Source organism: Felis catus, chromosome A1 (assembly GCF_018350175.1).
Source record: "Felis catus isolate Fca126 chromosome A1, F.catus_Fca126_mat1.0, whole genome shotgun sequence".
Classification (NCBI taxonomy): Eukaryota; Metazoa; Chordata; class Mammalia; order Carnivora; family Felidae; genus Felis; species Felis catus.
This window is the reverse complement of record NC_058368.1, coordinates 105,122,662-105,135,838: the sequence shown is the minus strand read 5'-3', so window position 1 is coordinate 105,135,838 and position 13,177 is coordinate 105,122,662. Positions and strand designations below refer to the sequence as shown.

Here is a 13,177-nt window from a genome sequence, read left to right as displayed (position 1 = left end):
AAAGGAGCCAAGTGGAGGGGAAAAAAAAATGTCATGGGCATTTGATGAAACAAATTTGCAGACATTCAAATGCTTTAGTTTATAGAGGCCCTTTGCGCCACTGATGCCTCTTGGGGAAATTCTGAAAAACATCCTATCTGTAAACAATCTGTTTCAGTGCCACATGTTTTCTGAATTTCTTTGCCTGCTGACATTTATAAAAACCAAAGGAGCACATTTGCATGTGAAAACAGGACCTTTTGTTTCTTATACATTTACTCTATCATAGAAATTAAAATGAAATAGGTCATCCTGCCCAATTGCTTGTGAAGGATCATTTTCTAAAGAACACTTCCTAGTTCTTTGGCCAACCTCATTTTGAACTGCTAACATCTTTTTCGTGGCCTCTGTTCTCAAGTTAAATAGAGCTTATTATTAAAATAAGAAATTCTAGAACTCATGTTTTCTTTTGCATCTATCTCTAGCATTTCTTTTTATTTTCCTTAGGTTTAATTCTTTTTTTTTTATTTTTTTTATTTTTTAATGTTTATTCATTTTTGAGAGACAGACAGAGACAGAGTGCGAGTTGGGGAGGGGCAGAGAGAGGGAGACACAGAATCCGAAGCAGGCTCCAGGCTCTGAGCTGTCAGCACAGGGCCCGAGGTGGGGCTCGAACCCATGAACTGCTAGATCATGACCTGAGCCGAAGTCAGATGCTTCGTCAGATGCCGAAGTCAGATGCTAACTCACTGAGCCACCCAGGCTCCCATATTCTTTTTTCTTTCACATCTGGTTTTATAGTGCTATAATTTTTGTCCATCAAAAAACATTTTTGAAACTTCTTCTAGGCTCATGATGTGATTTTACTTCCTCAGCTTTTGAAGCTGTTTTAAGCCTTGTGTCTTCTTTGACTTAATGGCATAGGAGTGGAAGTAGTGCATCTAAACTCCAATTTACCCCTCCTTCCATTGCTGCCCGCCCAGACCGAAGAAATGCATTCCGAGGGAAGCTTCCATCCAGAGGGTCTCTTAATAACTATGACAAATAGAGTGTTGTGAAGAAGTAAATCCTTCAGCTAAACAAAATAATAAGCCATTTGCCCACTGCAACTGATAACATGCATAAATTTTAATGATCATCAAATAAAATGAAGTTTTGATCTTTCTTGATAATAACCAAAGGAAAAAATACCTTTTTAACCAGGTATAGGTCTATGATGATTACCATCATTCTATGTACTGCTAGACCCAAAATCTCTGTTGAAGTTGCTTCTGTGATAGAATTTAGGCTATAGATTTAGGTTAGATGAACTAGAGTTGATTGCCCAGGGACAGAGTGGGGATGGGAGCAGGAGAGCATGATATGGATCGGCATATCCATATTGCAAGATGTCAACATGAAAGAAGCTATACGAGAGGTTGAACACTGGCTAAACACTCCAACTAACATCTCACATCCCAGCATCTGGGAGATAGCATCACTCTTCCAGAGTCATGTTAGATACCATCTAGATAACTAGCAGATATTGCTAGAAGTAAACATTCAATTTCTTTACTATTTGTGTTCTTTTGTGGGAAAAAGCCAATTTTGTAGATGGACTAAATAGACAGCATCGTACTTTATTAAATGCAAACTTTTGCTTCCTTAAAGTCTGCAAACATACATTCATTAAATCTTATATGAAGAAAGACTTCTCTGAAAGGGTATCAGAGTCACAGTGACAGTTTCTCTTCACATCTTTTGCCGTGCCCTTAGTGACAGCACAGTAGCTGTTTTGCATTTCTTATGAGTTTCCATTTGCAAAACCTTATTCGTTCCCTTAGACCTATTTTGACTTTTTAGGTTAGGGCCCCTGGGGAGCAGCTTACTGGAGGCGGCTCTTGGGAGCAACACCTCTAAAGGAAAAGAGATGCAGAATGCAACAGCAGCCTCAGAAATTCTATGGGGGCTGTGGATGGGGTCTGGCCTTTCAGAATTGTCCTCTGTCTAAAGAAGGGGACCTGGTCCTGAGGCCCTGCCACAACCATTCATTGGATAATGGTTGATCCCATGAAGATGGATGGCCTTAGAGCCTTGGAGCTCCTTTAGCTGAGGGAGATTCCTTGAGAGAGACTCAAGCTTTGAGTCATCATCAAGCATGATGAACTCAAAATAAAGCCTAGATCTAAATGTAAAACCTAAAACTTTAAGACTGTAGGAAGAAAACAGGAGAAAATATTTGTGACCTTGGGCAAAGAATTTTTAGATAGCGAACGCATGAGCCATGAGAATACCAAGTGATAAGTTAGACTTCATAAAAATTAATAACTCCTGCCCTTCTAAAGACACGTAAGATTAAGAGTAACCACAGGCTGGAGAAAATAGTTTCAAAACATATATCTGAAAAATTTCTTATCTCTAGAATACATCAAGAGCTCTAATCCAATAATGAGAAACAAAACAACTTAAACACAAACTAAAGATTTCAGTAGATCCTTCACCAAACAAGACATAAAGATGGCAAATAAGTACATGAAAAGGTACTGGACACCATTAGCTATTAAGGAAATGCAAATTAAAACCACACTGAGATACTACTAATACATTAGAAAGGCTAAGACTTAAAAGACTAACCCTACCAAGGTTGGAGAGAATGTGGGTCAACTAAAACTCTCACACACTGCTGGTGGAAATGTAAAATGATGCTATCACTTTGGAAAAACTGTTTGACAGTTTTTAAGAAAGTTAAATTATCATATGATTCAATCACTTCACTCTTAGGTATTCACCCAAGGGAAAAGAAAGCATAGGTCCACACAAAGACTTGTTCGTGAATGTTTAAAGCAGCTTTATTTGTAAGAGTCAAACACTGGAAATAACCTAAATGTCAGTCAACAGGTAGAGGGATAGACAAACTGATGGGTTCAATACAGTGGGGTCCTATTCAATAAAAATGAATTATTGATACAGACTACAACATGGATGAATCTCAAAATAATTCTGCTAAGTAAAAGAAGCCAGTAAAAGGGGGTACATACTGTATGATATGTTAATATATCACTCATGCTTTAAATCAACATTTCAAGTGATTTAAAGGAAATCTTCCTATTTATTCTTATCATGAGACCAATATAGAACTGCATTAATATATCACATACTCCATTTATATAAAGCTCAAGGAAATGCAAAATTATAGACAGTGGCATAAGGCATATCAGTGCTTCCTTGAGAATGGTATATAGGCAGGTGTGGAGAAGTGGGTGGTAGGGATTAGAGAGGAGCCTGAGAAACTCCTGGGGGTGATGGGTAGTTTCATTCTCTTGACTGGTTTGTATGTGTATGTCAAATTCAACTTGTACATTTCAAATTTGTCAAGTTGGCTTCAGTAAAAGACTAGAGAGAACGAAAGAAAGAAAGAAAGAAAGAAAGAAAGAAAGAAAGAAAGAAAGAAAGAAAGAAAGAAAGAAAGAAAGAAAGAAAGAAAAGGAAGCAAGCAAAGGAAGAGAGAAGGAAAAAAGAGAGGAAGAGGAAAGAAAGAAATCCAAAACAAAAATTTTGACACATCATTTCTCACCTATTAAAGTGGGAAAAATAAATACCTAAATACTCCATTTTCTAGAACATCCACAAATCTTTATATTTAAATATGCATAGAGATGCAGTTCTATATTGATCTTATTCTCAGAATAAATAGGAAGATTTCCTTTAAATAACTTGAAAGTTTCATTGCAAACACACGTGATATATTAACAAATAATTTGAAAGTTTTCTCTGCAATGCGAAGGATTTTCTGAAAGCCATTTTAGAATATAAAAATTTAGAAATATCATAATGAGACCAAATACATGCTTCCTGCGAATGTAATACTATATCATACCAAGTACTAAAAGAAAAACAGAATTTATACAGTTTGGCACAATTTAAGGCATTGCTTGCCTTTCTGCATTTATCAGATGCAAAATATTTCAGCTCCTTTAAGTTAGTTTTGGAAAGCTGACGTTCTTTGTAGTGTGCTATGAATTTGACCTCACCAATTACAAATAAAAAAGTGCTTTCATAGTTTCGGCGCCTAGAATAATGATTCTTTAATGAAGTCATCGCTAAATTACGACTTGAAAGCCAAATGGTTTCTGAGGTTTTCTAATAAGCTTAGTTTTGCACAATGAGTGAAATACTTCATACATATTCTAGCATTAATGAATTCATACCCACACCGTCACTTGTGGATGTGCCCCTCCACATAACCACTGACATCATGTGTTTTACATAATTCATTTCTGTGTGTCACAGCGGGTCAGGAATAGTTCAGAGGGAGAAATTCGGAGCCAGGTATCTGGCTCAGGTCAAGCCTCCTTTCAATATAATTTCTGTTTCCTAAACAGTTTCAAATGAGGTTATTTATATGCACTAGCTGTTCTCTGCCAGAAGATCTTAACATGCAGCAAGGCAACAGTTTAAATAACATTCTAATCCTCCAACGGGCCCAAAAGAATAAGGTGCAGATAAACAGGGACAGCCTCGCACCTGAGATGTGGATCTAAAGAAAGTAACACTGCATTATCCCATAATATTCCCCCTATCTGGTGAACACAGATTCATTGGTCATTCAACATCTGAAAACTTTCTCAACCTCCCCAAATCACAATTTCTTAATTTCTCCAGTGTTAATAATAAGAAGAAAGGTATCAATATGATAGTGATGATTCTGAAAACCATGGCCATCTGGTGCTGTAGGAATTGGAGGGATAGCATCTGTCCATCACCTAATACCATGCCTGGGGCTCAGTCCATTTGTTCAGTCCAATGGACTCAGACAGTAATGACTGAGTGCTATTTTGGCAGCAGAGACTCTATCCTGGGGACACAGAGATGAATAAACAAAGGCCAGTTGATACTCTAAGGATGCAGTTTACCAGAAGAGTTCAAAAATTAAAGGCGCAGAGAACAGTGTAGTAAAGGCCAATAGGGAACCACCATTTTCAGATAGGTAGCACAGGTTTCATTGCGTTTGGGTGGTCAAGATATCTTCACAGAATTAAACAGGTTTCATCCTTCAATTTCCTTCTCTTCTGTTACAGCAAACTGCAGCTATTTTAAAAGAGGCTTCTGATGGGGTACCCGGCTAGCTCAGTCGGTTAAGCGTCCAGCTTCAGCTCAGGCCATGATCTCACAGTTTGTGGGTTCAAGCCCCGCATCTGGCTCTGTGCTGACAGCTCAGAGCCTGGTTCAGCCTGCTTCTGATTCTGTGTCTCCCTCTCTCTCTGCCCCTCCCCCACTCGTGCTCTGTCTGTCTGTCTGTCTGTCTCTCTCTCTCAAAAGTAAACATCAAAATAAATTTTAAAGAGGCATCTGAGATCTACTTGCAGTTTGGTTCCTCATGATACATAGCAGAATCAGTTCTGCTGAGTGACCGTCCAAGAGTTCCGAGATTTGAAAGGGATTGTCTGATAAGGAGACAGCCCTAACTGCGGATATCTTAGGGCCTTGAGATCCCTAATTCTAACCTCCTTCAGCTGAATGTATTCTTTTAGAAATGTAAAAACACAGCAGAACACAGCAGAACCAACTACTTCCAACCCTGGGGATCCCAACTGTATTAAATGTAAATTGAAAGAAGTAGATTCTGAACTCCACAAAGCTAATTGGGAGCCCTGAACAGAAATCCTAAATGTGGTAATTGGCACCTTGTCCTTTTCAGTGTCATATGCAGCCAACTAGAGGGTTACCTCTAGGGTGCTAATTGATTAGCCTTGTTAGAGGGAAAGGCAGTCAACAGAGATTGGTGAGCTGAAGTCTCTCCAAAACTGCAATTTAACTGCTAACCCAAGGGTTCCAAGCAGAGAAAAAAATGTTTTTACACGGTGCCAGTGAGGGATACTTTCTCTGTGGGCAACAGAATTATAAATAGTTCCAATATATACATTTAAAAACCTTCATTATTAGGCTTTTTTTTTTTGCTAGCTGAAAACACACAATATAAGATTAAATAACAACTACACTCAGAAAGAAGATTTGTAATAAAGTTCATATTCTACCAATCTAGATTGGTCTCCCTTGACTTCTATTTCTTTAACAAAACCCCTCCTGCTGAAAATAATTATGGATTTGAGAGACAAGTTCAGTCTGTCGGGAGTCAGGTTAAATGAACGTGACTTAGAAAAGAGATGTTAAAAATAATACAAAAACGGAGGGACAAAACAGAAGAGACTCATAAATATGGAGAACAAACTGAGGGTTGCTGGAGGGGTTGTGGGAGGAGGGATGGGATGGGCTAAATGGGTAAGGAGCATTAAGGAATCTACTCCTGAAACCGTTGTTTCGCTGTATGCTAACTAATTTGGACGTAAATTTTAAAAAATAAAAAATAAAATAAAAAAAAAGAGATGTTAATGTGGAACAAAAATAACTGCAGGAGTGAGATTCTGGATATACAGTTCACTAGATCATTTGTTCTTAGCTGGGGATGCTGAGATGGGATGGGAGTGGTAGAGTAGAACTGGTGAATCCGGAAAGAAATAGAGAAACCAAAGAGTGGGGTCCCTAGCCCATAGGGGAGCCCATTTGAATGCTGTCATTACCGAATAACTCTATTTCCATTTACTTGTGTGACTTCACCCACCATTTTCATATCCCAAACGTCTTATTTGAGGTAGACTATTAAAGTTCATCATCCTCATTTCATGGATGAAAAATAAGATCCTGAGACTTTAAATGACTTGGTCATTATGACTGGGTTCTTGTCTGGGTTTCAGGATTGTTCTAGAAACATCTATGGTAGAGTCTAGGGGATCCCCTTACTAAAACTGAGTCAGGAGTACACAGATAGCTTATTTTTTTCTTTAGGGGAAATCCTCAAATTAACATAAAAGTGGAGGACTAGTGTAATGAACTCCCATGTCCCCATCACCCAACCTCAACATTTCTCAACAGCCTGTAATTTGGCTACCCGAGGCTTGGGCAGGTACTAACTGAGGCTCAGGTAAAAAGGACCTGACTATCCCAGGGTGTAACAGAGCTCATAGAAGAGACAGGACCTCAAGGGTCAGAGCTAGGTCTGTCATTTGCTGATTTGTAAGGGTGTGAATTAGAAATATCTGGAAAAGACTGTGATTTAACCCTTAGCCTAAATAAACCAAATAATGTGATTTACCCAATCTGTACCTTTTTTGAATACCAGAATTTCCTCCTGTATAAGCGAATACTTTGAGGTAACCACGATGTTCATGATATTGGGGGGCCACACCATTGCTCACCTAACTTCCCTACTGCCCAGTAATATCACTTAGCTGGCACTCTACCCACTTTGCCTCATTCTACAAGATAAAGAACACTCCATGTTTTGTTTTTAAGATCTTTACTAATGAAATGTGAAAACAAAACTATGTCAGGAAAATCTCAACATTCATTAGGGAAGTTAAAGTTTTGTTAACTGTAATGCTTAAAACAAAGAAACAAGAAAGAATTTCTGCAAACTTCATTTCTTACCAGTGTCCTGTGTCTTTGTTGTGTATTTGACTCTGAACTTGCAGATGTGGTGCTGAAATAAAATAAGAGTTTAGAATTCCAAAATTTTATTTCAGAAGTGCACACAGTTGTACACACACATACACACCCCACATCAAATAGATCCCTACACTGTGACATTGAAGATAATTGTTCTAAAGTATTTCCTCCAAATGTCAATTTCTGAACATTTCTAAAGGAAATCAAAACTATGGAATGTAAACTTCACTCAAAGAAGATAAAATAGCCTTTAAAGGTTCTCTTGAGAATAAGCAGTCTGAACAGTACAGTCTGTTCTGAAAACCTGCAAAATCTCTTCTTTCAACTAAAAAAAGAAAAAGAAAAAGTGGAAGAAAGCATACCGTCCTGTGAAAATAGCAGACTTGGGGAATTCTTTGTCTCCTACACTGTTTCTCAATCAATCTCTCTTTCTGGGATCATTCCCAGTAGTTTACAAACATGCTGTTATTTATTGCATCTCGAGGTCTCTTAACCCTTTTCTTTCTGCTTGATTACTCTGACCCCCTTTATAACGAAGCTGTATCCTCATTGTCTCTAATTCCTTCCCTCCTTGCAGCTCCATTCACATTCTCCTAAGTACCACCCATATAAATTGCACTTAGTTCATCAGCGATCTCCACATCGCTGTTACTGCTATGATCATTTGTCACATTTCACATTACATGACAGGTTTTGACATGATTCATCACTTCCTCCTTGACATGCTCTTTTCACTTGGCTTCCTAAGGTCCCAGGTTTTCTTCCTGTCCCACTTGCTGCTCCTTCTCAGTTTGCTTCAATGGTTCTTTGTCTCTCTCTGAGCTCTCACTTTCGGCATGTTCCCAGGCTTCCTCTCTCCTCTACCCATATCCGCTCCATTGTCGATGTCACCCATCCTCATGGCTTTAAGTTCATCAATATGCCGATCACTGCCAAGGACACATTTCCACACTTCTCCCTCGAATTCCAGATTCATTCGTGCAATTGCCTTCTTGACATCTCCACTGGATGCCTAATAGATATCTCAAGTTTCAACATTTTCTAACCTACCTCCTAATTCTTACCCCCAATCTTCTGCTCACACTCTTCCCCATCTTAGTTGATGATGACAATATCCTTCCACTTGCTCAGGCTGACACCTTGACTCTCTTTCTGTGTCAGATCCCATAAGCAATTTTAACAGGACACTCTTGGCTCTACAATCAAACTATATCCAGTATCCGACCAACTCTTACCATCTTCTCTTAACACCCTAGTTCAAGCCTCAAGCTACTGTCAGCTCTTGCCTGGATTACTGCATGAACCTCCAAGATGGTACTGTCTACATTCTATTTTCAGTACACCTACAATAACGAACATCATTTCACTCCTCTGCTCAAAGTACGGGATCTCATTTCACTCAGAATAAAAGCCAAAACCTGTACAATGGCGTATGAGGCCCTACAGGTCTCACCAAACCACCCTTCCCATGTACTGTAGGACTTCCTACTCCCTCCTTCCCCTTCCCATACAAGTCCACCTTTGCCTCTCTGAATTCATCTGATACTCTCCTCAGTCAGTCAGGCTGGCTTCCTTGCTGTTCCTCAACCTTCTCATCTAGGCTCCCATTTCAAGTCCTTCTGCCAGGAACACGTACTCCATACTTGCCTGCTTGGCTCTTTTCCACTCCCTTCTTGTCTTTGTGCAAATATGCTTTCTCGCTGAGGCCTCCCATATGTGCCTCCTTTAAAATTGACCTCTCCACCTTCTCTCCATCCTCATCACCTTGTTTAATTTTTCTTTGCTGTACTTACCACCTTCTAGCATCCTGTGGAACTTGTTTGTTTATTATATTTATTGTGCCTCCTCCCACTTGAAAGTACAAAGCTCTTGAAGATAGAGATTTTTTTTCTAGTTTGTTACCCTTTCTCTAGCATCTTGAAGAAGACTAGAATGGTCCATAAATATTTATTTATGAATGAATGAATCCATGGATGATTTAGTAAATATCTAGTCTTAATAAGTCTTGTTCTTCTGCTGTCAACCAATAAGCCTTACTCTAAAATCCTAGGGTACTTTTATTATTTTCTGTCCTACTATCTCCCTCGCGAATGTGTTATTTTTTTCCATGTTATTGTGCACGTCTCTCACTTTTCAAAACCATATAAAACCATTTAAAATGTTCGCAAAGTAATCAGTGACAATTGAACAAAGTTAATTAGATTCCCACTCAGTGGAAGGACACACTGGGGTTTTGAGAGATGTAATTGCTCTTCTCACATCATATCAAATCAGCAAAAACCAGTATTTTGGTGCTTTGTACTTGACAGTATCTCTTTATCACGAAATGGAAAACAAAGTTTTGCCATCATATTGCCGAGCAAACCAACAAATGGTTTTGAAGGACCTTAATAAACTGCCCCCTCTTACCATCTAATTTTATCATCTATCAGTGGATCTTGCAAAAATGCCACTTTCATCAAACTGTACTCCTCAATACTTCCAGAATATATGTTTATCCTTTTCGTTGGTTGTTTCCTCAGACAAGAGTGCTCTTACTCTCTTCTCTGTTTGTGAAAATCTTACCTGTTCTTCATTCCATGACTCAAATTCTGGCTCTTCCTGACGTTTCTTTGATCCTACCAATCAAAACTGTTTCTTGCCCCTGTGTCCACAAGCAGTATTTGGATATCTGTCTCTTCAAACCCTGATGCCATTTAATCATGTAAATAATTATTTGTCTACCTATGTTTTTGTACATCTCAGTGACATCTCCTCGAGGACAAGGAATATCCTTGTTTATTTTTCATTCACCCAATGATATACCAAGCAAGAAATTAATAGTTGGTCACTGAATGAAGCCAAAAAAATAAAAACAAAAACAAAAACAAACAAACAAAACATTGTGGGTACAGTACCCTTAAGTGCATCTTCAGATGTACAACAAATGTTCAACTGAAACCACCTTCTTTTAATAATGCCTGAAGCAAAACTACTGATTTAAAAGTGAAGGAGCTTTGGCTGCCTGACAATAATATTTAAAGGTCATGAGTCATGGCCTCAGAGTAACCATAGCTACTCGGCATACACAGCACAAGTCATGTTTATAACATAATTCAGGAGAAAAAAGCTTTAGAAAGCCTATTAGCCTTGAGAGAAAACAAATTAGAATTAACAAATGTGTTTATGAAGCTTGTTTTTATTGCACTGGTTTTGTTTTACTTCAGGGTTCATGGAAAAACTGAGAAAATTCTTTAAATTTCTATCAGCAGGGAGTATTAATATGACATTTCGGCTTTACAGTAATTTTTTTTCTTAGTAATTGATAAGAAGTTAAGTATTTCCTTCCTTTAAGTGAAATATCTATCTGTTGTCCAAACTTTGTACACTGTTTGTTTGTTTGTGTTGGAGTAGTGATCAGTTACCACTTAGTCCGTGTGATGAACAGATGTTGATAAAACTGGTTTGGAAACAGCTACTGAGCAGCCGAATCTTATGGGGAAGAATTTCCTGGGAAAATGCCTTTTTTTAGTCCCTGGGTTAATTGCATCCAAGGCCTAACCTTCTTTTCTCAGAGAAGCAGAGGAGCAAATTCCCATTTGATGTCTATAAACTATAGACAGGATTTCCCCCAAGGGCCTGAGAAGAAGAGGGGAGAGAAAAGTAGGGCAGACGACCAGGCACATGTGACCATTTTGCTCCTGCTTAGAAGTGAAGAAGCTAGACTGAACCCATCTAAGTGTTAACCAAGGTAGCATGTCCTCAGCTGTGTCCTACATCAAAGCCCTGCTCTCTACTTGCACAGAACACTCAGTTCCATATACCAGGAGAACAAAAACACCAATGATAATTTGCAGTGAGAGCAAAGTCCTGCTTTTTACTTGGTTTCCCTGCTGGTTGTACACTTGGCTGTTCATTTCAAAGTTGTTAATCACAGGGCATTTTCTCTTCAGTTGGTAACATTATGTTCACCTCTCCTATTGTCAGCACATTGACATATTATCTCTTTAGGTGCTGTGTTCAGGGAAATTAAAAGAACATAGGTGTTTGATAAATTTCATTTTCTTTAGCAGACAAAAGACTCCCTCCTCCCAAAGATTGTTCATCTTTTGAAGGTCACAGAACTTCTGCACCTAGAAAAAACATTTCACGTAAAGTTTGGGGGGATTTGTGAATATCCCACAACATCTGTGGTCCATAGACCCAAGGTTAAAAACAAATAAAAACAAGACCCACACCTTTCATGCAATAAAAATACGTTTTAAAGCCTAAGCAGTACTACAGTTACATGTGTACATATCACAGGACACCATCCTCCACAGTCCACCTCTTTCTACAGGGGAGGCGTGGTCATCTCCTATGCTAGGCTTAAAAGAAAATGCTAATTGACAAGATATTTCTATATTTGAAGGGAAAATGAGTAATGTCCCAACATGCAGATTTTCCAGTGATTAACTGTAGATCAGTTATAAAGGTAAATTTTACTTCCATATGTGTAGCCAGAGTTGGTTTGGGTTTTTATTTGAGGAGCATTGGAATGACCTAGCTTCTTTTGTGGATATCTCCTGGCAAGGGAGCAGTGAAGGTGACATTTCATTACAGTGGTTCTCAGCCTTCCCCTTCAATGCCAATAAAATGGTTGGGGTGAGTATGTGATTCTGAGAAGAGCAAGTAAGGGACATTTTATTCATTCAACAAATATTTATTGAATACCTATTGTATGTCAGACCCTGCCCTATGAAAGCACCGTTCAAAGAAAGGGGTCATTTCCCTGGAACAGGTGAAAAGACTGTTTGATATTTTTCCCCAGGCTTTAAAGAAAGGTTTCCTTTGAAGCACTGAGTAAAGTCCACTCTATCTAGAAATTTCCAAGAATTCTTTGGGACAGAAGGACCTGGGAACTCACCTGCTTCTCCCTGGGGTTTCATACCCTGGGGCCACAGATTTCTTGCTGTAACATTCTCCCATCTCGTCAGGGCCACTGGGATACCCTGTCCATGGGACAGACATCAACTATCTCCATGCCTTAGTTTCAGAATCCCTGTTACTGCTCTACTGTTTCCTGTTGCTAGGCAACCACAATGGCTGCGGGAAGAACAGTTAACTTCCCAAAGGAAAAAAAAAAACTCAATTACAAAGCCACAGTAACCCCTCACAACATTTCACAAATCAGATCCAGGCATGAGTATTCATGAGGAATCACCACATATTCATCATTTCTGGAAAACGCATTCAAAGTGGGCCAGAAGCAGTGGTTTTGTGCTCAAGCCATGGCCTGTTTGCATCTAGAATCAGTGCTGACGGTCTCACTGCTTGTCTAAGAGGGGTGCATACACAGAAACGGATGGGTTTACAGGCTAGCAGTAGTTTTGGCACAGACTACCCCCAGCTTGTGATGATATTCTTTACCTGGGACCCATAGACCCCAGACAGAAGATCCCACCTGGCCACCTCCTAACTAAGGCTTCTTTCCTGATGCAGGATGGCAGAGGTGGTAAATTGTGCCTGCTTAGCTGGCATTCTGCTCACTGTCATAGCTCATCTGCACCACTCCTCCTTCTTTCCTTTGCTTGTCTGAAGGCAAGAGCCATTTTCTCCCAGACAGTTGTTACAACTCTCCTTGGACGTATTTGTGGACCCTGGTTAGCCCGTATTCTTACTTACTCCTCTTACTGCTCTGGCAGGAAGTACATGTAGGACTTCGGCAGTCTAATGATCAGAATCACTCCGGGGTTTG

At 39.2% G+C, this 13,177-nt stretch overlaps 1 protein-coding gene across 4 annotated transcripts in view; it reads right to left on the bottom strand.

The window, feature by feature from the left end:
* CCDC192 (coiled-coil domain containing 192) overlaps window positions 1-12,486 on the bottom strand; it is a 211,715-nt gene extending 199,229 nt beyond the window's left edge. For all 4 annotated transcript variants that reach the window (XM_019831645.3, XM_045058581.1, XM_045058565.1 and 1 more), the window contains exons 1-2: window positions 12,347-12,486; window positions 7,444-7,495 (exon numbers count right to left, since the gene is read on the bottom strand). In XM_019831645.3, the coding sequence (XP_019687204.2) occupies window positions 7,444-7,495; window positions 12,347-12,450 (156 nt within the window). In that variant the 5' untranslated portion in view covers window positions 12,451-12,486. The remainder of the gene's footprint in view (window positions 1-7,443; window positions 7,496-12,346) is intronic.
* Between the last annotated feature and the right edge of the window lie 691 nt (window positions 12,487-13,177).